Source organism: Choristoneura fumiferana, chromosome 11 (genome assembly GCF_025370935.1).
Source record: "Choristoneura fumiferana chromosome 11, NRCan_CFum_1, whole genome shotgun sequence".
In the NCBI taxonomy this organism is placed as follows: Eukaryota; Metazoa; Arthropoda; class Insecta; order Lepidoptera; family Tortricidae; genus Choristoneura; species Choristoneura fumiferana.
The window spans coordinates 946,421-973,114 of record NC_133482.1 but is presented as its reverse complement, the minus strand read 5'-3'; the positions used below and the strand labels follow the sequence as shown (position 1 = coordinate 973,114).

At 39.7% G+C, this 26,694-nt stretch overlaps 1 protein-coding gene across 1 annotated transcript in view; it reads left to right on the top strand.

The window, feature by feature from the left end:
* Positions 1-26,694, top strand: part of IntS1 (integrator complex subunit 1) — a 60,919-nt gene that overhangs the window by 16,731 nt on the left and 17,494 nt on the right. Inside the window, 15 exon segments of the mRNA XM_074094782.1 lie at positions 42-214; positions 813-965; positions 1,384-1,534; positions 1,614-1,686; positions 1,938-2,079; positions 10,856-10,934; positions 10,937-10,993; positions 10,996-11,046; positions 12,352-12,381; positions 15,903-15,973; positions 21,163-21,343; positions 22,231-22,380; positions 23,199-23,358; positions 23,686-23,914; positions 24,645-24,811. Coding sequence (XP_073950883.1) covers positions 42-214; positions 813-965; positions 1,384-1,534; positions 1,614-1,686; positions 1,938-2,079; positions 10,856-10,934; positions 10,937-10,993; positions 10,996-11,046; positions 12,352-12,381; positions 15,903-15,973; positions 21,163-21,343; positions 22,231-22,380; positions 23,199-23,358; positions 23,686-23,914; positions 24,645-24,811 — 1,867 coding nt within the window.

Genomic DNA, 26,694 nt, shown 5'->3' with positions numbered 1-26,694 from the left:
ATTGTAACTAATGTTCTCACACTTCACTGTTCATCACACAGGAGATCCCTGTAGGTCCGGCTGAGACTTTCGAGCTGGTGGAACAGCTGGTGCGTCGCGCATGCGCGCTGCCGCCCGATGACGCGCCGCTGCCAGTTGACAAACTAGAGTTGGCTGACTATGTATTTCAACTATGTCAGTTCACCCCGCCCGACAATATCACATTGCCACCTGGGTAAGTCCAAAGTGGTGTTTCGTCACCTTTTGTCGGTTTCTAACTATAAATAATAAATACCTACTCAAAAGTTAACTGACCGTGTTCTTTTAGAGGGAGAAGTTTGTTTATTTCTGACTTTTTTGGATTATCAAAGAATTTACTTACATACAAGCACCATTAGCGCAGTTTTGTCACGGTTGATTGCATTTTCGTGAACTTTAGCGCAGCTTTCCATATGCCGCCAAAGTGAGGCACGTAAGGAGTATCGAAGTACGTACATTTTCGGCTAATCTAGCTTGCCGTAGCCTATTGCATCTTAATTTACCTTTAAATATGTTTAAAATTTAGCTGATGATAGCGATAAATTTTTGGTACATATCTGTGTATAAATAAAAATGAATCGTAAAGTGTGTGCTAAGCGCAAAATTCGGGAAGCGGCTGGACCGATTTCGCTAATTATTTTTTAGTTGTGTTCGTTATTGTCAGGACAAGGTTTTTATGGAAGAAAATTTAGAAAACTTACAAGGGCGGCGAAGACGCGGGCAACAGCTAGTTCTTAAATATTTATGATTTTTCAAATACAGCTTCGAAACGTAAAACCACTCTCTTGTGCCAGGTACACTGCGCCGCCGTTGGCTATCACGTCTCTATACTGGCGCGGCTGGATTCTTCTGACTATGTTGGCGGCGCACAACCCGCAGGGCTTCGCGGAGCGCGCCGCCGCCACCTACCCCACGCTAAGGGCGCTCATAGAGACCTGCATCACCAAGTAAGTCGAAGCAGGCGTCGAAGGACGTGCCAATTAACGAAATTTGCCGGAGTAATTTATTTTTGAGTCACTTCGGATTGTGATACGACTTTGATCTTTATAGTGCTGCTTACAAAGATAAATAGGAGAGTTTTTCATTCTAGCGAAAGGACAGTAGCTTTTCTTGGAGTGTTTTGGCTATCCAAGTAATTCTAATTATTCTATAGCTTTTCTTTTAAGCCCACCCCTCCCACAGGTCTGATTTTTTGAAGACCACTTTGCAGAGCGTTAGCCAGAATGATCGCGCAATATTCATCAGAACGTTTGGCTGTACGATTAACTCTAATCGTTAACTAATTTGACAAAATTGAAATCGGCGAATACTCGATGTTCTGTTACAATCAGCATTTGAATATTTTTTTGTTTGTTTCGTTCCCAGTAAGCCGAGTGTGGAATGGGCAAACAACGCTGCCGAAGCGGAACGATTAGAAGCAGAACGCGCCGCCGTGTTGCAACTAGAAACGCACTTAGCCGCCGCCAGCAATGCCAAACTGCCCATCACTGAGCACAATTCGCGTTTGCTCAGCCAGGTCAGTATTACTACGGAGCTGGAAAAATAAGGCGCGCCTATTATCAGTTGTATGGTTCTAAATGAGAGTTTTCTGTCAGCTCACAACTCTGGACCCGTTGGGGCCGGCGCGCAAGCCGCCGCAGTCGATCCTGGAGAGCCTGCAGCAGACGAGTACGGCGCTGCGGCTGGGTCGGCTGCTGTGCCGCCAGCCCGCGCTGCTGCTGGAGCTGGTGGAGCGACACGGCACGCGCCGCGCCATGCCCTGGCTGCACCAGCTGCTGCGACACGCCAGCTGGAGCTCAGGTAACACTGCGGCTGGGTCGGCTGCTGTGCGCCAGCCCGCGCTGCTGCTGGAGCTGGTGGAGCGACACGGCACGCGCCGCGCCATGCCCTGGCTGCACCAGCTGCTGCGACACGACCAGCTGGAGCTCAGGTAACACTGCGGCTGGGTCGGCTGCTGTGCCGCCAGCCCGCGCTGCTGCTGGAGCTGGTGGAGCGACACGGCACGCGCCGCGCCATGCCCTGGCTGCACCAGCTGCTGCGACACGACCAGCTGGAGCTCAGGTAACACTGCGGCTGGTGGCGCGCCATTCATATATGCGATATCTATCCATTCGGACCACTCAAAACTATATTGCCACGGCCTTATTACGTCGGATTAAATGTTACATATTTTTGAACCATTGAATAAGTTTATACTTTTACTATCGCGTATCAAGCTGACTTAAATTGAGAAACAATCCGATTAACACGTGCTTCTACGTATGTCATATACATTAGATACACCTGAAAACATTACCTGCACTTATTTGCAAATACTCGCCCGCAAGCCCACAATATTTTTCATCGTTCTAGACACTCAACACTGATAGTGGCCAGCAGCTATCTTACGTTAGGCTAACGCTAGTGATATCACAACTGTACTTCAGTTCAACTTCCTTCGTTTCCTCGCCCTCAAATCGCTTCCTTCTCACTTTGGCCACCATCCTCGCCCTATAAAGATATCTTGTTGTTTAATTCCTATATCTTGTTACTATTTTCATGTTATTTTGACGACCCGATGGGCAAGTGGTTAGAGAACCTGACTACGAAGCTTGAGGTCCCGGATTCGGTTCCCGGGCGGGGCAGATATTTGTATGAATAATACGAATGTTTGTTCTCGGGTCTTGGATGTTTAATATGTATTTCAGTATGTATTTATCTACATATGTATGCTTATCCGTTGCCTAGTATTCATAGTACAAGCTTTGCTTAGTTTGGACGAGGTCAATTGGTGTCAAGTGTCCCATGATATTTATTTATTTATTATGTTAATCGGACAATAAAAAACATCGTATTTCAAAATGTCTTTATTATTATTAAGCTCAAGTTTATAAACTTCTATTACAAATTAAAAAATCATCTACATATGTCACATGTATAAGGAAACAACTAAAGAGTCATTATTGTAAATTATGTGATTTAATTTTAATGATTAACAGTTTTTCCCTTTTTTTTTACTCAGTATCTGAATAAGGCCAATGATACATATCATATTTTATTTAATAAAGATTCTAATTAGCACTAACCAAAAAAAGAACAATAGGTACATCTAACATGTGTACTTAAAAATTACACAGAAAAAAAATCTCAACTTTTCGAGCAATGACACCCCATTTCTACATATACCTACAATGTTAAAACCTTTTGGCATATCACTATCCCTGGAAGTGAGAGTATTCAATCCTCAACTTATTTTGAAAGGTTTAGTCTATCTCATTCATTATACGTGCTGAAGAATAACGCCATCCAGTTCCGTAAAGAAGTTATGGAACTATATCGTCCTCCAAAATACTTCTTCGTCGCCGACGCCAATACTCCGCCCACAGCACTCTGTGGCCCTTCATACACGAGAAAAACAACACTATCGCTATTATATGCAATAATGTTACAATACAAATTGAATTTATCACTACGTGATTGTTCTTAAACACTATCTCAGCTACAACGACCGGCATGAACGTAGAAATACCAGAAGTAATACAAGCTGCTGTACACAGAATTATCTTTTGACATAGAGCCTTTTTGCACTCCATACATCGCAACGCTAAATTTATCAAAGTATACAACACTCTCAAATATAACCCACCTGTCGCCAACAAATTCAAAAATAATCCTGCACAAGTGAATATTTCAATGCATTCAGAGTCTATTTTCAATGGGATAGACACTGTAAATAAGATAGACACTTCCACAACAGGTAATAACCAAGCGTATATGTTAACAATCAAATATCGACGCTTTATGCTACTATTGAATACCTTCACAATGTCCATGTAAAACATAACTGTTGTCACTAACATCCAGTGGCACATCACTATTCTTGAAAGCATAAAAGCGAAAATAATTACAATGCTGTGTGTCTCGGTCTGTGAGCGCACGTTGTTTACTACGAAGTAGCATGTCATCGTCGCGGCGCACACGAAGAAGAAATTGATGAACACGTAGTTCTGGAACTTTCTCCATTTTGCTAGAACGATCCAGGATACCACGCCGAATATGGAACACGCGATGCAGAGCACAACGCAAATTGCGAACAGGACTAATACAGTGAACTTCACGTTTAAATGTATGAGTAGGAGACTGGTGTTGTTTTTGGTAGACATTGTCGTTAGAGGCAGGCAAGTTTAAATACACATGGCTTGTTGTAATACTTCACGAATTATTGTCATTGTCAATATTTTTGGTCGTTCGCATGAGCCATCTTCGTTATACTTTCCCAAAGTGAATCGAAAGATTATATTCCGCAGGTAGACACAAATATATATTCGTTACTTCCTCAACCGTACCAAGTATCTGTAGTACAGAGAGCTTGTGTTATTTCTCAGTTTTTTTTTAAAGACATGAAGAAAGAGCGGCCGATAGTTAATGACACCAGTCACCTACTAAGTAATATGAAAGTGTAAGGTGCTGCATTAACAGAGTCATTCTCAGTTCAACCACAGCGAGTCATAGGGAATTCATACTGAATAATACTAAGCAATCAGGAACGTCGCTTTTTTCTGTTTATGACGGATTTTCCTGTCTGGTTTATAGGGAAAAAAACTTAACCGGTAACTTACCCATGATTAATTTTTTGTTTCATAATAAAATATAAGGAACTAATTGGTTGCATAATTTTACACCCGTGACCAAGACACACTTTGTGTACACGGTGCCTTGGTCACGGTCACCCTGTATGTGTACAGGGTGTCTTCCAGAATATTTGAGGTTAGTGGGTCAGTTTGACTGAACGCCTGTGAAGGTTTTTCACCGAATTTATTGACTCATAGTGTAGTCACGCCGAACGATTATTTTGTATTCTATTTTTTTACTATACGCAGTGGTACCAAACGATGATACTTTACTTAAACAGGTGGTAGTGTTGCTTAAACTGAACAACTTTCTCCAGTCTCTCTCTTTCTAGAAAGGCGAAAAATTGATAAATAACTTATAGGTATTACGTTTGATATTCGTAGCTATTTAATAGCATAAGTAAAAATGAAAAACTTGCAATTTTTATAATTTATTCTTCATAATGTGGTATGTTAGAGTTATGGAATTCGAGTCCTGACGTTTGTAGAATCGTGGTTGGACTGTTTGACATACTTTATTAATAACAATTTGTTTTAGTTATTCATCAATCAAACAATATTTAAAATACCAATCCAGGAAGGTCATATTTCTTAAGATTAAGGCAATCTACGCGTCGCGCGCATACTGATTCGCTGTGCCCTGCGCCGGCGCTCGTACTCCGCCCACGCTTCGCGATGATCCTTCATCGACAAGAAGAACACTATAATACAGATTATATTCAACAAACTAACTATTCGCACAATATTACGCAGTACAAAATCTTTCTCAAAAATCAAGTCAACTATTATCACAGGCAAGAACGACGTTATACCCGACGTTATGCACGCAGCTGTCGATAAAATAATCTTCTGCCAAATATTTCTTTTGGCCTCAATACAGCAGATCTCCAACTCTGACATACTTCCTACGAGAGTGTACAAAACTCTCAGGTAAACAAGTGTACTTGCCAACAGCATCACGCACACGACACCGTTTGTGAAGTACTCCACACTCAATTGTAGTTTCTCAGCGGCTGTGAACACGAGGGCTACTTCCACTGGCGGCACCAACCACACAAATACGTTGGTGTACAAATACTTGCGCTCCACGTGAGTGTTGAACACTTTCACTATATCCATGTAAAACATCACCGTAGCCACCAGCATCCAGTGGCTCATCATGATCCTGGACATCACAAACGCGACTCTTATTGGCTTAGAAGAGCACAAACGAAAAAAGTTATAATTACCGACTAAATAGAAACAGAAACAAACGGCCGCACCCATGAAGATTATGTTAAGGAATACATAGTTCTTAAACGTTCTCCATTGGGTTATCATGGTCCAGGATGCGAGGCCGAACACTAGAGTCGCGCAGCATAGGAGCAGGCTGAATACAAACATGCCGTAGTCAGTCAAGTAAACGTAGTAACAGAGACTCATTTTAAATGCTGCAGTCGGATCGTTCAGCGAAGCGTCTGATTTTGGTAACTCGATTCTGAATCTCAGTTTTCTGTTGTCCTTCTTCTTCTAACGGTGCGCCGCATCGCTAGCTCAGAAATCTTCATCACATTTGCTGTCCACTCTGTTTTTCTCTTACCTTATTGTCGTTTAGTGTATTGATCCTTTGTTTGCGTATGCTATCTTTTTAAAGTTACGAATTGCTGTCTTTCGTCCGATATTTATTCTCCTTTTTGCAATATTTCACGCTATTTCACCCCTGATTTTACATTTCAAAATAGCATTATTGCTAGAACCGTGCGAAATATTACTCGCCTAAGTATATGGACGCGTGCTTAAAGTCCGTGTTTCGCTGCGTTAGGTTCTTATCAAATAGTTGGGTATGGTGCGTAATAGTCAGGTCTAAAATAAGGAAATAAACAAGTTATATTGAGGTTTTAGCTATTACAATAGAGCTACAATATAACGCGCCATGTGACCATGCAGATACCTGGCCGAGAACATCAAATATTTTAACGAAGTTTTGTATTTTATGTTACCACTAAAAATATGAAATTTTTTGTGCAAACAAATTGTGCTATACGCTTAAATTCACACAATAATCGCAACTTAACATTATTCCCTACAACATGTGACGCACGTAATTAATTAATAGCTAGTAAGCACTAATTAGCTAATAAATATGTGTAATTAATCTTTAAGTCCGTGCTTATACTTAGACTATTCACTCAAAGGTTGACTGGTAGAGATCCCTTAAAGGGATAAGTTCGCCTTTGTACATATATTTCATTGTTTGTCATCTGTGTTTGTTTACTTATTTTGTACAATAAAGAGTTTACATTCATACATACATACTATCGAGAATACAACATCTCTGATACTATGAGTGATTTTACTTAAACTCCTCGATCTCCCTCAACCCACTTCAAAATAATTAAACAAACAATGCCTCAAAAGTCCCTAGGTGCAAATCATTACGAGTTAAATGTATCTAAAAATGTAAATGCTAATAACATACTCGATCTAAAAAGTAATATGAATGGATGCAGAGAAGAAAGAGTTTATTCAAAGTTTGAATACTTTTGTACCAAGACGATCGCAATATACATAAGGACTTATATGTATACCTATAAGGTCAACTGAGCCCTGCGCCGGCGCCGGTACTCCGCCCACGCCTCTCGGTGTTGCTTCATAGACAAGAAGAACACTGTGATACTGATTATGCTCAACAAACTGACCAGTCGCGTTACATTACTTACTATATAATCTCCGGATATTAAGTCACCTAATAACACTGGCAAGAACGATGTTATACCCGTTGTAATGCACGCAGCGGTAGACAAAATATTTTTTTGCAAAGTAATTTTTCTTGTTTCCTTGTATCCGGTCTTTGATCCCAAAATGCTTCTTACTAGCGTGTACAAAACTTTTAGATACAAGAAAGTAGCGGCTACCAACATCACCGTCACGTCGCCAATCGTGTAATATTCTATAATTTCTTGATTTACTTGAGTTCGATCATGTCTCTAATTTTCGATCACAGCTCAAGTGGCTCCCAATCCGCTTTCGCCGTAACTCTCACATTCTCCACCTTCTTTACGGCATTCTCTTTAACCCTGCAACTCCTCGCTACCTCAAAGAGCGATTTAGCTACGTAACTTCTATTCGATGCTCTCAGAACTTTCTCCTTTCCGTGCCTCTATCTAACTCCAAATTCTATATATATACTTATACTGTCCAGGCTATTCGGTTGTGGAACTCCTTACCGATTGACTTACGACGCGCAAAGTATGCTTAAGGAGCACTATCTGTCATCTTGTAATTATTAGCCTTATTATAATTTATTTATTTATTTGTTGCTGTTTATCTCACTACCTATATTTATTTTGGACGTATATTATATGTACGATATAATTATGTATGTATTCGTAGATGTATTGCTGTTACGTTTAAATTTTCTGATCTACTTTTGATGCACCACCTGTTGTAAACTAGTCCTTCCTTCTTTCTGTAAAAAGGTTGCCTGGAAGAGATCGCTCTTAAGCGATAAGGCCGCCTATTGCTCACCTTGTAATTTTAATAATTTGTTTTCTGTATCGCTTACTATGTCTGGTGTACAATAAAGAGTCTTTGTATTGTATTGTATTCACGTGAAATTTCGTCGCGGCTATGAACACGGCGGCTGCTTCCAACGGCGGCATCAACCACACGAATACATTGGTGTACAAATATTTGCGCTCCACGTGAGTGTTGAACACTTGCACTATATCCATGTAAAACATCACCGTAGCCACCAGCATCCAGTGACTCGTTATGATACGCGACATCACAAACGCGACCCGTATTGAATAAGAGGTGTAGCCATTAGCGACTAAATAAAAACAAATGCAAACAACTGCAATCACGAAGATTAGGTTCAGGAATACGTAGTTCTTAAATGTTCTCCACTGAGAGATCAGGATCCAGGATGCGAGGCCGAGTATTAAAGTGGCGGCTGATAGAAGGAGGCTGAACACAAGCAGACCGAAGTTAGCCCAGTAAATCGGGGGATATCGTTCGAATGGAGTCATTTTGGAACATGGAATATAGGCTGCAGCTTTTGCTCACTTTTCCAGAATGGCACTTTTTCTTTACTTTTATGTTTCTAATAATTATCGCATTCCTCCTGGCGTGAGAGACCTATATCACACATGTGGTTCGTTTTCCTGCTTGTTTGTGTCGTAAAACTCCCCTTTATATCGTTCTTCTTTTGTTTTAACACTGCCATATTCGTACCATATTTTTACATGACTAAGTTACATGAATGTGTGAGGAAACTTTCAAAACTGATGAACAAATGTTTGCTTGTTTGCCGGTATCAGGAACTTGGTCAAAAAGCAGGATAAACTTGAACCAACATCATTATTTTGTGGCCTTTGCGGTTAAAATGTATTTGGATTATTTTTTTATATTGATGATAGTGGAATCGATTGCACGAATTAATGTAATTTTCTTACCCGATTGCGACTAAGCCCAAAAGGAGGTTTATGTGTTTAATCTGGACTAAGGTTACCTACCACTGGGCAAGATTCTTAAAATTAGTGTATTCAGATCCAGTTCGCATCTCAACTTAGATAGAGTGGTGTTACTGGCTGTAGTGTACTTAATCCTTTGTTTAGCATTTTTTCTTGTGTATGTTTTTTTTTTATATTTAAGTATCATTTTTGAATATCCATCAAATTGAAATGTTTTATTTTAAGGTAGTAGACTAAATTGAGTTCATGTAATATTTTTTTTCCCTGGGTTATGTATCAGACGCAAAAACCATTTCTATACTTAAAACTATAGGTATTTTTTAAATTTAGAACACAACTATTTATAATTATTATTCAATATAATATTAATGCAAAAAATAATCTATTCCGAATATCTGAACTCAAAATCACAAATTAAATCAAATTAGTGCAGGTATACATACATTTTTCAAAAATCTGAAAAATCTAAATTTCTTGAAGACGGTGAGATTTTTAGAATAGAATAGAATAGAAGACATTTATTCACATTCACAAATACAACAAAACTTAAAAACAACAATTAACAGCAAACACAAATAAAACGAAAAAAAAAAACAAAAAGAAATACAAAAATTAAAATATATGATTTTGTGTGTCCCCGCAAAAGTGAAACGGCCGCTGACTCAGCATTATGCTGAGGCGTTAGACGCCTGCAGCGCTGATATTCTGTCAGAACCGTCTGTGACTCACTGTGTTTTACTAAGGTAACTTTTTATAATAGGTAAATGACTTGTCCACCTTTCTCCCCTTTAAGTTTACGGTAATACTTACGGGACAGCCTGTATATTTGAGTGGTTTGACTAGATAGGTACATATTTTTCAACTTGTACATACTACATACTATGCGACTATGCATTATAATAAATAAGATTCAGTTTTTCTGTTAAACGCACGGACCCCTGATAAGGAAACATCGCGTAATAGTCATACATAACTTTATCTAACTAACCTACTAAATACCACCCGACAGCATGAGTTCGACAGGGTTAAAAATATATAGTTTGTAATGGAGATTATTATTGTTCTTACATTTAAAGCCGCAATGATGCGACGAATATACCTACTGTGTCCTTAATTCCACTTCCTGCTTATATGATAAATGCAAGAGTTTGTAAGTCTGTATGCCGGGGCTGAGTCTTGCCACAGTTGCTACTCGTTTAACTACATCTTCGAGACTTCAGCGATTGAAAGTGTCCGCAACAGGAAGACTGGCATATCGGCACTACTTTGAAAAACCCAATCAATACGTCAGCAAAATTGACCCGTGAAATACCTAATGTTCCTATAGTTTACACACCACAATTATCAATTTATCAGTTCATTGTGGCGTTCTAAGGGGGAGGCCTTTGTCCAGCAGTGGACGTCTTCGGCCTGATGTGATGATGATGATGAGAATTATCAATTTTGAGGTACGAGCTTTTTAAAAGTAGTGCCGGTATACAGTTCTGTTGCAGCGATTTAGCCTAGCGAGGAAATAAAAACAAGAAAATTTTATTTTACCAATAACATAACCAATAGGTAGAAGTACGTAAAGGCTGCGGGTCCACTCAGGCGGAGACGAGCGGAGCGAAGAGGAGACGTGTAAGGATCGACCAATCATATTACATCTCGTCTCCGAGATGTGTGGATTTCAACTAATATGATTGGTCGATCCTACAAGTCTCCTCTCCTCTCCGCTCGTCTCCCGCAGCCAAATTCTACTATAACCCTCATAACAACTCGTTTTTTTGTCAGCGTGCTGCCAGTACAATGCCTGTGCGAGTTCCTATCGGCGGGCGGGGCGGGCGGGGCGGGCGGGGCGGAGGCGGGCGCGGCGGCGGCAAGGCGGGCGAGCTGGCGGCGCACCTGCGGCGGACCGTCGCCTCCAGCGAAGAGGGCGCCGCGCCGTGCTGCACTACTACACGCAGCGGCTGGCGCACGCGCACGCCGCCCACGCGCGCCGGCGCCTCCAGGGTCAGTCCACATACCTCACCGTCATCATCATATCAGCCACAGGACGTCCACTGTTGGATATAGGCCTCCAGTTGCCTGGCTGACTTTAAGACCGACGAATTGGGCATTTTGGTGAAAAACATCTAGTTTTATCTCAGCAATTACAAAACATATCAAAGTGATATTTGAAAACCTGATTCTTTCATTTTCAATGACTTGTTTTCCAAGTTGCCGAAACACGATTCGTAAAATTTTATAGCACAGAAAAAATATCAAGATACCTCTTGTAAGACAGGATTTGCTTGTTAACAGGCAACCCAGAACAAATTAAGATTCCAAATATTCATATTAATTAGTTTTAACCATACTTCAACATGCAAGTTGGATTTTATTTTATTAAATGTAATTTGTAGTTGAAACGACAAAAACCGTTTTGTCGCTTACGACATTTTAATATAAGCTAGCGCGCGCTCGTATTTTGTATGAAACCCTATGAAACCAGTCCCCTCTCAGCGCATGCCTCAGACCGCCGCCGGCGTTGTCAGCGACGGACCTATGCTAGTCGAACTGCCCACGCGCCATCGATCGCAATATAAAATAATACCGAGCAATAAATGGGAAAAAATGTCGGATCTTCAAAAAGGAAAAGAAAGGTTGTTTATTCATTAATGTATGGTTATGATTAAGAAAAGGTGAGTAATCATTATATTTCTACAGTTCACTGGCAAAAACGTAAACAAATCGCCATGAAAACGTCAGTTCTTAGTTTGTCGCCATGACGGTTCATGACATATGACATAACTAACAAAATAATATGATATTTACATCGAAAGTAACAAAGAGCTATATTTCCAAAATTTTTATTGAATATAATGTGATATTTTGGTATCTTACGGACATTTAAAAGCCATTGGATTACGGTTTGTGCTAGTGCTGCATTTGACGGCAGAACATGCAGTAATATTCTATCTGCTTCTAGTTTTATACGAGTATAATAGGTAATACCTAAGTACTTACCTACTTTTTTAGATAGGTAAGTAGGTAGGTAGGTAGGTAATTAATAGTTAAAAATTTCTAAAGTATGTGTGTGAACCAATAGTGAACTGCAAGTACCTAAGTACGCGAAAACATTAACTTCTAAACTTTAGAAAATCTAAAGGTACTGTAGAAAATCGATTTTATTCTTTAATTATTGCAATTCAGTGTTTGTACAAAAGCCATTGACTATACTTACAAAACTATTCACATTTCAATAAGCAGTAACACAAATAATAAAAATATTATTATCTTTCAGGAAGCAATCATTAGAACAAAGTTCTGAGAATAAAGTCATGGAGCCGTCTTCGAATTTAGGGTGGAAATAAAACAATGTCAATCGATTTTATGCAAGGGTATGTAGTGGTATGTACCATATTAATTTTAAAATCTACTGACTTTGAATATCAACTCTTGATTGAAGTTAATATCGCTTCATTTTAATTTCGTTTCTTTAGAAAACGAGAAAATTCGCCAATGTATGCAGTTACAAAATGTATTAATCTCGTAAGATTTTAGTACCTACTTGGGCGTTTTCACAAAAAAGCGTATTCATTCTTTTTTTCAAATTTTGGGAAAAATATAGTTTTTTCCTTCTCAGAATCAAAAGTACAATCGATCCGATGGTTTAAAAAAAAGTCCCTATCAAAAATGACAGTTTTGTAACGTGTTTTTTTTCATACACTCATAAAGTTTATATGGAAAAAGGTACACTTTTTGTGTATTGTTTTGTACTTAGGTTCTAAAAAGGTTAATTTTAAAGATATAAGACAGCTTTTTCTACTTTGCCTTTTTTTACTGTGATTTCACTGTATAGTCAGCACCCAAAGTAGCGGATCATTTTTTTACTTTATCGTATTAGGATATTGCCAAATTTGTATGGTGTAAGTACGTTGTTGTATAACGACAAAGTTTAAAAATACGCAGCTACTTTTGATGCTGACCGTACTGATCTGTGGTGTTACGAATATTTGTATTGTACTAAAAATAACACAGTTGAACCTTAAATAAAAAGTTGACCCTTACAATATCTAGAGTAAAATAAACGTTTGTTTCAGATTAAGACCGAAAATCAAGATTTGGGGCACCGAATAATTGATTTTAATCATTTTATAATGGAACTTGTAAAACTTTCTCAGCATAAGTGTTCGTTTGATTGCAGATTAGCTATAATGAAATTAGTTTCTGAAAATCAAGTACGAGTAGGCTTGCAATCTGAGTTTTCGGTGTGTAGCTAACGTTGACAACTCAAATTATGTTATGTCAGTTTCCGAATAATAACGGTGTTAAATTTGGGTAATTCTGGGAAAATACAAACAAACATAGATGCACGGAAAAACCAGAAAAAGAGACCAGCGCTTTCCTGATTTTTCTGATCTATGTTTCAGTTTGTATTTTCGATGTGGATTTTACGGGATGATCGTAAAAGTAACAAAATTTGGAGTTGAATTAAAAAAAATACACAAAGCCTCCAAAAACCAATCTTAATTCTGGGAAGAATAAAATACAGATTAATTGTTTGGTGCCGACCGTTGCCGGCGGTGATGGCGGAAAAAAGGCCTTTATTTCTAAGAGTTTATCTTCTTATATACTAGTATACTAGTTAACAACGCCCTCTTCGGGCTGTTTATAGAACTTATTGGTTAAATACAGCCATTGGCAGATCTTGTAGATCTAAATGAATAAATTTAACAAACGGCTATAAATGATTGTGTTGTCTTTAATAATGTTTGTGTAAATAATATTTTTTTAATATAAATAAGTAAAATGTAAAATATAAATACCTATGTAAATTAGTAAATAACTGTTTTAAGTGTAAATAAGAAATAAATATTAATAATATTCAAAAAGATAAATATAAAAAAATACCTGTAAAACCGTATGTTTGTATTATTTACTTTTTGCTCTGCAGTACTTGCCTACATTTACGGCCCGAGATTTCTTATGTCTAATGGGTCTCAACCTACTTACTATCAAATGGACAATATATGGTGGCAGGCGAAATCTATAAATTTAATTTTTAATACAAGCTCTTGTCGACTGTGCTTTTTGTGGATTGTACTTGCACTGTCATCCACCCCACATAAGTACCTATGCCAAATTTCACGTCAATCAGACCACTAGAAGTGAGTCAAAATTCACTTGCAAGATTTTACAAACAACAACACAACAACAACAACACACAATACAAATATTGCAAGTTAATAAAATTTTGTAAAATAGTTCCATAAGAATAAAAAATTGAACCGACTACAAAAAACCATGAAAATAATTTTCTACCATTCAGAAATCGGTGCCTCAGCACGAGCCAGCAGGAGTGGACCTATATAGTCGTCTACCTCACCTACATACTATACGCGTATATTGGGCTTCAATTACTCCTGCTGGCTCGTGCTGAGGCACCGACTTCAGAATGGTAGAAAATTATTTTCATGGTTTTTTTGTAGTCAGTTCAATTTTTCGTTATATTTTTTTTTCACGCCTTTCAGTGTAAAAGATCTAAGATACAATAGTTTAATGTCAACTGCTCGTCACCTTTTACAAAAAATTGCTTTTTCCGATGCAGAGACTTTCATTATTGAGGAGTCCTGGTGCATCGTCACCCGTTCCATTTCACCATATGCATTACGATTAACTTAAATTGCTTAGCAACTGTGTTAAAGTCATTGAAATTCAACCCGTGAGGTACTTGTTATCGAGTAGTAGCTCGGTTGGTCAAATGTGGTCTTCATCATCAGTTCCACTTCACGAAATGAAGATTTTCAAGAGCAAATGCACAAGTTACTACTAAAGATATCGAAATTACCATAGGTGTCCCTACAATATTTGAAGACTTCCCTCGATTTCCTTAGGATCCGATCATCAGATCCTGATTTGGTGCATATGGGACCTAATTGATTACTAGACGAATGACGGAGTTCTGAGGTAACAAACATAAAAAAAGAAAATACAACCGAATTGATAACCTCCTCCTTTTTTTGAAGTCAGTTAAAAATACTCGTGATTTCATTACCTACTGCTATTTGCAAAAAAACTAAAAAAAAATTGTAAGGGCAACTCTAAGACGTCTCTGTCTGTTTTAGCGCGCTGTCTAGGCGCTGTCAGTGTAACATACGGTCGACTGTGACACGCAAGCCGCGTAAAAAGTAGAGGGGTGTGAGCGGGTTGCGGGGTACAAACGCTCTGTTTTCGATTAATTGTTTAGCGATGCGTCACCTTAACCAGGTCCTCCGTCCATCTCCCCAAACCTATCGACGCCGAATTGGCTTTAGCCGATCAAACAACTCTTTATGTCCACGCAGTAAGAGCGAAAAAGACGTCGATCGGCTCGGCCGACGCGAATCGACGTTTACCGACGAGAAGACGTCTTTTTCGCTCCTATTGCGTGCAATAAAGTGTTTTTTGGAAATAAAGCACAACCACGCACCATTTAAATAAATTTTATTTTGAAAACCGGATTAAATTTCAATTAACTGTAAGATCACTGGCCAATGTCGCCATAAAAAATCTATGGGTAAGAGGAAATCACCGCACTACTTCTAGGTTAGGCTAGGCTTCTTTCTTCTGGGTTAGCTGGAAGAGATCCCTTTTTAGGGATAAGCTCGCCTTTCTGTGTATTTGTATTTCTTTGTTTTTTATTTTTATATGCAATAAAGAGTTTACATACATACATACATACTTTGCCTAAAATGTCATCAGTCATCGAAAAGGCTCACTAGATCTATAACCGTCGGTTACGACCACTGTCGAGTCAAGAGTGTAGCGACTTAAAATAGAAGTGAGATTTATAACTCGTTTCTTGTTTACATTTCAGGGTCTCAAATTAGTATTGACTCAGGCTGAAGACACCGCTGAAATGGATTACAATGCTGAAGTCAGCCCTGAGTAAGTTTTCTGATTGATTTTTAAGTTCTTTAGATAATCTTTTGCTCTCTGCGTCACGGTTAATATTGTAAAAGCATCCAGCGTTCGTATTTTTCTATAATAATAATAATAAATAATATCATTTATTTCATGTAACTGGGACACATATTATGTTAGTAGTTGTTGCTTAGTTTCTAAAGATTAGTAGGTACTTACAAACTAGTAAAACTTTACTCATTCTACCACAGTATCACACTGGTAGGGGAATACAGTCCCTCACAGTGTGACATGTAGTCACAGTCACGTCTGTCCGCTATCACACGCAGGACGGTGTTGGAACTGCCCCGCACGCGGCGCAGCAGGGATGTGGCGCGCCCGCGCATGGTCGTGTAGAAACAATTAATACTTTGTAATTTCTATTCTTATTTTGTCTAGTTATCTTTTGTCTAATGTCAATATTTCGGCTGAGTTTACACACAAACAAGACAATACCACCGTATTTTTTATTTTCTCTTTGTTTATTTTATTCAGGCCTTGTTCTTTTTCTCGGCTTGCAAATACACCAATAATAGCTTGTAGCGCCATCATTGCGTATAGGAATGACATGAAAGATGATTTACCACATCTATTTTCTATGAGTAGAGAGAGGGTTTAATGAGCGCTATCGTTTTTTGTCTTACTAGATGGCGCCACTGTTGCGTGAGGTTTTTAAGTGTCTTTCAAAGTCTGTTATCACAGGCTTGAAAACAAAGTTTAGATTAAAATCATATTAAATACGTCTTAAAACCGTACCATAAAAATATCGAGCAACCACAGTCTTGCGTAGTCCCGTTTTGTTCGGAAAAAAAGGAACGACAAAAGTTTTCGAAAGACAAAACTGTCTCAAAACACAGACATTCATTGCCCCTTATCGTATAATTTCCATAATTAATTTCAGGTAATGCAAAATATTCACAAAATTATTCTAATTATAAATAAACCCGCGTAGCTCACCTAAAAACTATGAGATTTGACATTTCGAAGACCTCACGCTACACTAGCGCCTCTAGCGGCGAATTCATACGCGATAGCCCTCATTACGCGGTTTAAGAGGCGACCTACGCAACTCACTGCTATTTTTAAACAGACGTGGTATAAAATTGGTGTACTTCGTGGCAATAAAAAAAATATTACGATAATCTTGATCGTATTCCTGAGTTAGTCGTTGCTTTCAAAACACGATTAAACTAATTTGGCTCGATAGATTTTATTGCCAAAGTGAGCTCTTACTTTGATTTAGAAACCAAAAATACTCCGTTATTTATAAAGACACTATAATCAAATTACTAAGTCTGATTTACAAACAAAACGTAATAATAATATCTGTCGTGTTATTTCTTAAATCTAAATCGTAATTTCTTTGCATTTATTTTATTTCCAAATTTTTGATGAGCAAAGACTTACGCCACGCCGACGACATATTGCTTCTCTGTCACTTCAACGCAGAGAAACAGTGAGCGCTTAGGTGCTCTGCCTGATTGACCTGCGTCGCTTTTCTCCACAAAATTCATTTACGAAAAAAAACTTTTACATTTACACTTCTTTCATAACACTCAATCTATGAGTAAGGAAATTATTATTAAATTACGTTATCACTGTATTTTGGGTATTTAAGGTGTTTTAGGATAGTCAACACCGAGAAATAAATTAAATAACGCACAAAAAAAACAAGAAGCCCTCATACTCGTACAATGACAGACAACATGTCAGAAGATGTCAGAAGTTGTAAAGTAAGTGTGTTGTTTATTACAAGAATTAGGTAAGTACAGAAAAATTGGTTAGTAGTCTAAATAGTTTTATTGGCTCCATATTTTGTCTATTACTTATAAACTGATAACTACCATAGTAGGAATATAGGACATGTGTTCAAACTTAATACGTGTCTGGTACGAGTATATAGCCTACCCAACGAAGACCAAAAACTGCCTCTCCGGGGAAATCTCGCGTATAAGTCAATTTTGGCATAGTTGTAGGGGATGGTGTTTAAGACCACATACTAAAAGTAGGTACTGATGGGTGGGGGTAGAGCTAACGGGTGGGGAGGAGTTTGTGTAAAAGTCCCATTTAGTTTTTCGTAAATAACTCGTAAACCACAGCAAAAAATGTTCTAAAACATAAGTAATCAAAATACAAAAAAAAATCTAAACATTTTTTTTTAAGTATGGCGATGGATGGATGTTTGTTACTCTTTCACGTAGAAACTACTGAACGGATTTGCATGAAATTTGCCATACAGGTAATAAATACCCTGGATTAACATGTTCTACAGTAAAAAAACGCACTGAGGTCTCTGAACCAGATGATGATACATCTACACTACACAAGCACTATTTTAGTACAGTAAGTACCTACATTATTTTGAGACACCCACTAAATAACATGACTTATATAAAACAAATATTTACTTTATTAATCGTTGGGCAAAGTAACTTATTGATTGAATTTTATAACGGGCAAAGTTATTTAGACAACATTGCCCGCATGCGTTATAATAGTAGAAAAAGTTCTCACTTACAGGTTCAAATACTGCACTTTGTGCTTTTTGTATTAGTGTTAATAAAATATCCTTCTTTCTTTCTTTATACGTAATTTCTCCACTCTTGGAACTCCAGTTTTATAAATCTAAAGTACAATTAAAATAGTAAATAATTTATTAATTCAGACAAAGTGATTGCATTTAGTCGTTAGGTAACAGTTCATAGTTTGGTTTTTCTAGTAAGCCGTCCCTTTTATCAAATGGGCACAGTTTTTTCTGCGAGTACTCGTATCTCCAAGAATATTTATGTTGAGTATGAATATCCTACTTGTGTCAGTTCTTGACTTTTGTTTTTTTAATGTATTTATTATCAGTATGTAATCAAGCGATTTGTTTCAAATTTTAAAGTTGTTCTTTATATAGATTTACATCGCCACTCAAAAATCATATAAATTAAAAAAAAAAGACCAAATAAAAAGACACATTTATTTTATTTGGTTTTGAAGTAGTGACACCTCTAACTTTTTTTCTAAGAATTAACCATACATTGACCTACTACTTGCCGAAATATCAAAGTTTTGTAGGTGGTACTTCCTATTAAAAATAAGGGACATACGTGGCCTAGTTCTGTATTCAATCGGTGTTTTTAGTGTCATATACAAACTGTTGTTGTTAAAATTTGTTATTGGTTATTAGCGTTTAACTCATAAATATGATAAAATTATTAGAAAACTCAAACATAATATAGAGGTGTTTGTATACATACGACATTGATAGAACACTGATTGAATACAAATTGCTGATTTTTGACAGGACCCCCTGTCCCCTGTTTGGAGTAACGCCTGGAAAATTTTGATATTTAGGCAAGCAGGCGAGAAAAAATCTAGAAGTTGACACCTCTGTCATGCTGAGGACGCTGGTCTCTTTTTCTGGTTTTTCTGTGCATCTATATTTCAGTTTGTATTTTCCTACCGACTATGGCCTTGTTGTAACAGGATCATAGCGGGTAATATTTGGAATTGGAACTAATATTGACACAAAAGTACATTGTGCATTAAGGGCTGTAAAAAGGGGATTATTAACGAGAGTCTATTAGAAGCCTGAGCTTAACTGACTTCAGAAAAAAGGAGGAGGTTATCAATTCGGTTGTATTTTTTATGTTGGTTCTGAATTTTGGGCAAAAAACCGTCAACTTTGCCTTAGGGCCATTTTCTTATAAAATCGATTGTCACGAATGAGTATTTTTTGTTCAATAAAGGGTTTATAACTCTCTATTGTACATAAAACATATAAAAATAACAGTTATCAGAGCAAAGTACAATGTTTATTTTGTGTTTATTAAAATTTAAGTTTGTAAACGTAAGTGCTTTATAAAATTATAAACGTGGGTAATTTTACTCAAAATAATGTCCACTTGTGATTGAAAAAATTGCCCGCCAGGCAATGTTATGTCCTTTGAATGTTTTATCCGACTGTACGAAGCAAATGAGGTTTTTGGTTTTCAAATAAAAAATCGATACCTATCTGCAAATGGATCCATATTTTAGTGTATACCTACCTAAATGAGTATAGGTATTATAAGTTATCTTCAGTTTTGTCTACATTTTGAGAAATATATCTTGCTTAATTTTTAATATTTTGATATAGGTATTTCTCTAGCAAGAAATTACTAATACACTTTTAGAAATGTAGGTGTATTTCATAGGCCATAGTTAAATTAAAGTGTACCTAAGAAAATAAAAGTTAGGTCAACTTTAGTATTGTGTCACCCGAAAGACGTCCACTGCTGGACATAATAGGCCTCTCCCAAGGCTCTCCACTCAGACCGGAGTACAATAAAGAGTCATTGTATTGTATTGGAATGCAGCTTTGAAAATACTCATAATAACCGAATTTTCACATTTTTCGTAATTTTGGCGATTTTCAAGTTAATAAAAACGAATTACCTAAGTACCTAAGTGCATAAAATTGAATCAGTTTGAACGTGGGAAATTGTAACGTCATAGCCTTGTCATAGCAGTCAGTATATGACGTATTCAATACAAACTCCATAACAAACGATCGTTTTGACATTTATGAAAAACTTTAGCGGTACCGTATTTCGCCGCGCTGCGCGCGAAAACGCGTCGCTGTCAGATAACGCCTACGAACAAATCGCGGTTGCACGCGATCTATCTCAGAGGGGTCGCGGGGGTGAGGTACAAAACCGCTCGCGCCGTTTGGCGTGGGTGGACTCTTAACTTATAGACATCGATAGGGCCAAAAAATTTTACGCACGATCTTAATGTTAAGGTAATAAAGTCGTGTAGGTATACATATTTTTGTAACTTTGAGCGTATCGAATTCTTTATAGTTGACTGTACAGTCATCAGCACCAGTATCTGTCACGACAAAGCGTACATAAATATTTGATACGACTCTTATGTCTAAGGCCGGTAGGCCGTGTCAGATCGTCGCCGTAGCAGATATTAATGCAGATGAGTGTCTTAAAAACATGATGTGTATCTTAGGGCCTGTTTCACCATCCATTGATTAGTGTTAACTGACGGTCAAATGTGATGTGTGAATAGACGGAGATGGCATCACATTTAACCGTCAGTTAACACTAATCAATGGGTGGTGAAACAGCCCCTTAAAGTTGGTCGCCAAGTGGTGAAACAGGTTCTTAAAGTGCTACTTGCAACGTGTTATACAGGGAGTGGCTGGAGCTGTTGGTACAGCTGCGGCACTGGGCGGCGGTCCGCGACGAGGTGCTGGCGCGGCTGCGCGCGGCGTGCCTGGCCGAGTGCGTCCCGCGGCACGTGGCCGCTTACATCGCCTTCCTGGCGCGGCACGTGGCCTCCTGCCCGCCGCCCGCGCTGCCGCCGCTCGTGCTGGTAAACTGTTGGTACAGCTGCGGCACTGGGCGGCGGTCCGCGACGAGGTGCTGGCGCGGCTGCGCGCGGCGTGCCTGGCCGAGTGCGTCCCGCGGCACGTGGCCGCTTACATCGCCTTCCTGGCGCGGCACGTGGCCTCCTGCCCGCCGCCCGCGCTGCCGCCGCTCGTGCTGGTAAACTGTTGGTACAGCTGCGGCACTGGGCGGCGGTCCGCGACGAGGTGCTGGCGCGGCTGCGCGCGGCGTGCCTGGCCGAGTGCGTCCCGCGGCACGTGGCCGCTTACATCGCCTTCCTGGCGCGGCACGTGGCCTCCTGCCCGCCGCCCGCGCTGCCGCCGCTCGTGCTGGTAAACTGCTCACGTCTCCGTTGGTACCGCACCGATGGCGGCCACCGCGACTGGCGGCCACGACTCACTACTTAGTATTAAGTGATACCATTAAGGAATTGACGGATGCATGCGATGTTCGCTTTTATTATACTCCCGTGAACCCTCGCCTACCGACTCTATAAAGAACAAATTGTTCATTGAATAGAGAATTTTTAAATTTTGAAATAATCAGGAGGATTTTAAGGTCCGCCCGGATTGCCACCACCATCTTGCTCGCTAATCCTGCCGTGAAGCAGCAGTGCTTGCACTGTTGTGTTTCGGCGTGGAGAGTAAGACATCCGGTGAAATTACTGGCACTTGAGATATCCCATCTTAGGCCTCTAGGTTGGCAACGCATCTGCAATAGCCCTGGTGTTGCAGATGTTTATGGGCGGTGGTGATCTCTTACCATCAGGAGACCCATTTGCTCGTTTGCCGTCCAGTCTAATAAAAAAAAAGGATCCTCAGGAGGATATTAGTAGTATGAAAGAGGTGTTAATACCAGTCGTGTTGTCCCCAGGACCTGAGCCAGGTGGTGATGGAGCGGCAGTGCGTGATGGCGCCGGTGCTGCCGCCCGCGGAGCTGCGCTCGCCGCCGCCGGCCGCCGACCGCCTGCAGCACCGGACTCTGCACGCGCTCACCACCATCCTGTATACGCATCTGCGCACGGTCAGTCCGATACTGGGTGATGATGGGGCAGCCAGGGTGGCTGCATCCATCACTAATGACACAAATAAGGAATAATTTGGTCTATTGGCATTATTGTTTGTACAAGTTGTTTGTTGGCACAAGGGAGGGAAGGGACCAGCTCAATTTTTTACCCGACTGCCCGAAGGAGGGTTATGTTTTTCGAGCGTATGTATGTATGTGGGTATGTATGTCCATTTCTTTGGTCCTCGCTGCAACCTAAACGGCTAGACGGATTTTGACATATGAGGTATTATTGGATTCGTCATAACTGTCGGAGTGACATAGGCTACATAATATTTCAATATGGCGTCTGCGAAAAAAAAATGACGGAGGAATGAAAAAAATATTTTGTATTGTAACAATATGGGTATCAAATGAAAGCTAATAATTAGCCCATACTAAATATATATGTGTTATAATACTTTTAATCTACCGTTTTCACATAAATATCAAAAAAGTGTAAAATAAAACATTAAATTAAAAAAATCAAAAACCCGAATGCCAAAACTAAAAGGAAGAAAATAAGCCTAGTGGTCTAGAACTCTGTTAAGTAGCTAATTTAAAGTTCAACAGTCGGGACCCATTTAAATCGTGACGCTCAAAAACTCTTAGTAATGGGTCCCGACTGTTGAACTTTAAATTAGTAGCTACTTAACAGAGTTCTAGACCACTAGGCTTATTTTCTTCTTTTAGTTTGCCATTCGGGTTTTTTGATTTTTTTAATTTAATGTTTTTAAAACCTCTAAATCCGGAGCTAGGTGTCCCGAGTGTGGTCATAAAATGTGTGTTCGGTGCAGGCTCGGTCGACGACGGCGGTGGCGGTGGACGAGACGGCGGCGCGGCGTGGGGCGCGGCGCGGCGAGCTAGTGCTGCTGCAGTGGGACGCCGGCGCGCTGGCGCTGCCCGCCGTCGTCGCGCACGCGCACTACAAGCTGCTCTGCTTCGGGCCCGCTATCTGTCAGTCCGCACACTTACATCTAAACTTTGATCTATTTTAAACTGTTACGGTGTTGCTTCTAGTGAGACGTGGCAAGATCAGGTGGGTAATCTCTCGCCAATCCGTACTGTTTCCATCGAAGTTGCGCTAGGACAGAATTTAAATTTTACCCCTACAAATGTCAATTATTGCCTTGGCCCGCCTCGTCTCGCATCGTCTGTAAAAAAGCACCTTTAAAGCGATACTGCAGATTGGGCCTGCTATACGCATGTACGGAGGCACTCTTTGTGTAACTTCTAAAAGTGATCCAGTGGGCGTCAGCTGTAACCGTCGCACGTTGTTCCCAGACGACACGAACCAGGAGATGTACTCGTGGCTGGAGTCGGTGTGGATCAGCGAGTCGCCGCAAGCGTTCCTGCCGGACGGGGCCAGCACCAGCCTGCTGGCCGACTGGCTGCGGCTGCACCTCGTAAGGAGCGCGCGCCCGCGCCTGCTGGAGGCCGGCCTGCGCGCGCTGCCCGCGCACAAGCTGGCGCTCTTCATACAGACCTTCGGCATGCCGCGCGAGGCTTGCAGGTAACGCGCGCGACGCTCTGCGCCTGTTTGAAGGGAATAAAATAATATCGAATACTATATATTACACGCCCATAGAAACTGACATGAGCTTCTATGGGCGTGTGCACGAAAAACAGGGTCGGTATTTCCATGTTGGTATTATCGGGCCGGGAAAGAATGTCACCCAGTTCGGTAACACTGTAACACCCAGTTCTGTCAGTCCAATTCTGTAACACAATGAATCTTATATGAGTATCCGCACTGGCGAAAAAAAATCGCAAATAAATTGTATGTAAGGCACTTGTCTCACCGCCAGCGAGGAAACGATTGGCTATCGACTATTTTCTCGCTCAAGAAACGAACAAAAGATATAAGATCCTGCGTGAGTAAAAGAGACACATGTATTAATAGTTGATCGCTGGCTGTTCACACTGTCGGCGAGAACTCGCTCTTACATCTCTTGTCGCAGCGACAAGAGCTATAAAACTCGCTGAGCTATAGATACTCGCTAAGCGATGTCAGCTTGGCGGCCGCCCCGCACGAGCGAGTCGAGTGGAGCGAGTAATCGCCCGTCGCACGCGAACACTCGCTTACAGCCGAGCGACAAAACTATACTCGCTTCTCGCTGCTCGCCCACTCGTTTCTAGTTACTCGCTCTACTCGCTTCTCGCTAATCGTCGGCGGTGGGACAAGTGCCTAAAGGGCGGAATTCAAAAATGTGTGTGTCTCTATCATTGTTGGATGTTGTCAGCGCGCTGCTGGCGGCGCTGGACGCGTGCCCGGCGGGCGCGGTGGTGCGGCTGGGCGTGGAGCGCGGCTACATGGCGCAGCTGCTGCAGGTGCAGCGCGCGCGCGGCTGCACCGGCGGGGACGCCTTCGCCGCCGCGCTCGGACTCACGCCGCCCCACCACGAACCCGGTGACCGCACTCAACATTATACGAGTACAAACAAAGAGAAAGAGGATTTGCTTCGACTCAATCAGTGGGAAGGCACATTTTCAGATAATTGTCAAATGCTTTATTCCCACTATGGTTTTTTTACTGGAGCTGATCGCGTTTTCCCTCAATTTTAATCGACTCCGAAATATAATTAGGTTTAGGTTATGTATGTTAAGTTTGCACGCATCGACGCGAAGGGACACAATCATATAGAAGTAGGAGCTCCGCTCGGAGCTCCGTCAACACTCTGTGTGTCGATTCAAACTGGGGAAAAAACTGTACTATGAATATAAATAAAAATACTCTTTTCACCTGAGCACCTCAAACCGGCAGGTTTTGCTATGAGAAATCAGTGAGCAAAATCGCATTTTGCTCACTCCGTGAGACAAAGTAACTTTTTAATTATTTTTTTTAAATGCTGAGTATAGTATTGGGTCTACTCACTGAGTTACAAATATTTGAACTTCACTTTGATCTGTCACTTTCACTTCAACACGAAAAAAGCGAAAGAATTTATGGTATTTATTAAATTTATGGTTTTAAAAATATATCGATACCTTATAAATTACATGACAACGAAATATTTCCAAAATGTAAATTTTCCCGATCTTTTAATGAAGTATGCAACCTCGTTGCACAAAAGCCGCTTCTCTTGTTTTTTTTTTATAACAGAGTTCCGTAGGTATACTGCCTCTACAGTTGGATTAAATATTTGTCAAATTGAATGTAACAAATCTATTTATGTTTATGTAATAGACATCTTAATAAAATCATATTTAAAGGTTTAATAACATTTATAATAAATTATACGTTTATTGTTCAACCTTTTTAATGACCCAAAGATGAGGCTTTTTGCAGTATTAAAAAATAAGTACTAACGACATATTTTACAAGAAGTTTAAGTTCAAATTACAATGCATGTTATGAGTATGAGATTTGTATTGTACCTACTGGACACTTTATCGTTCCGAATTCAAAACCCCTCTACTTACCGCTTTTCAACAATGTTTGGCATTCTTAACTTTCTGGTGACTTTTTAAAGAGGTAATGCGACTGTACGTATCATTTTTGAGTAAGGGTTTTAAATGTGATTTTTGTATATTTTTTTTAATCGGATTATATTTAAAAAAAATGTGTTTGTTTTGTAAACAGGTAGGTATATGTGGTTTTATTCTTATGTTACATTTAAATTAATGTTCTCGCTGCTGTGGTGAAAAATTGTAAGTTTTTTTGCATCTCGTGTGTTTGAATCCCTTGTTGCTCTCAGGATTCTAACCTAGAATCACTCGCTAACGCTCGTGATTCAATTATAGAATCCTTCGCTTACTCGGGATTCAAACTCAACACTCGCACAAAAAACAACTTTGCTCTCTTGTTGCACAAATAACTATTTTCACTTCTCTTGCTCGTTAAGTTCGTGTTTATGCTAAATCTAGGCGCCATAAAACGACTTTTTATGCTCTAGTTCATAAAATAAAATCTTCGTCTAAGACCAAGGTAATCAGGTGTCAACAGCCACAACAAATAAGTTTCTACGTATTTTTTTACTAATTTTTAATTTAAATAAAACTAAAAAATAATCACATCTATCAAAGTAAATCAATAACACTAGAAAATATAATTAATTATAACAATGCCTGAAAAATAAAAGGTACCTAAAGTGAACCATTGTTTCCACTGTTGCTATTTCATTTCCTCGCAATCGAAGTGAAAAGCAGAGTGTAAAACTCGAGCATTAAAACCTATTTTCCCCTTGATCCCCGTATCGGCTCGGGTGGCTATATGAACATCTTGGATAAAGTGGCGCGTTTTATGCTATTGTTGTTCAATCTTGGTGTATATTTAGAGTACGTAATCACTCA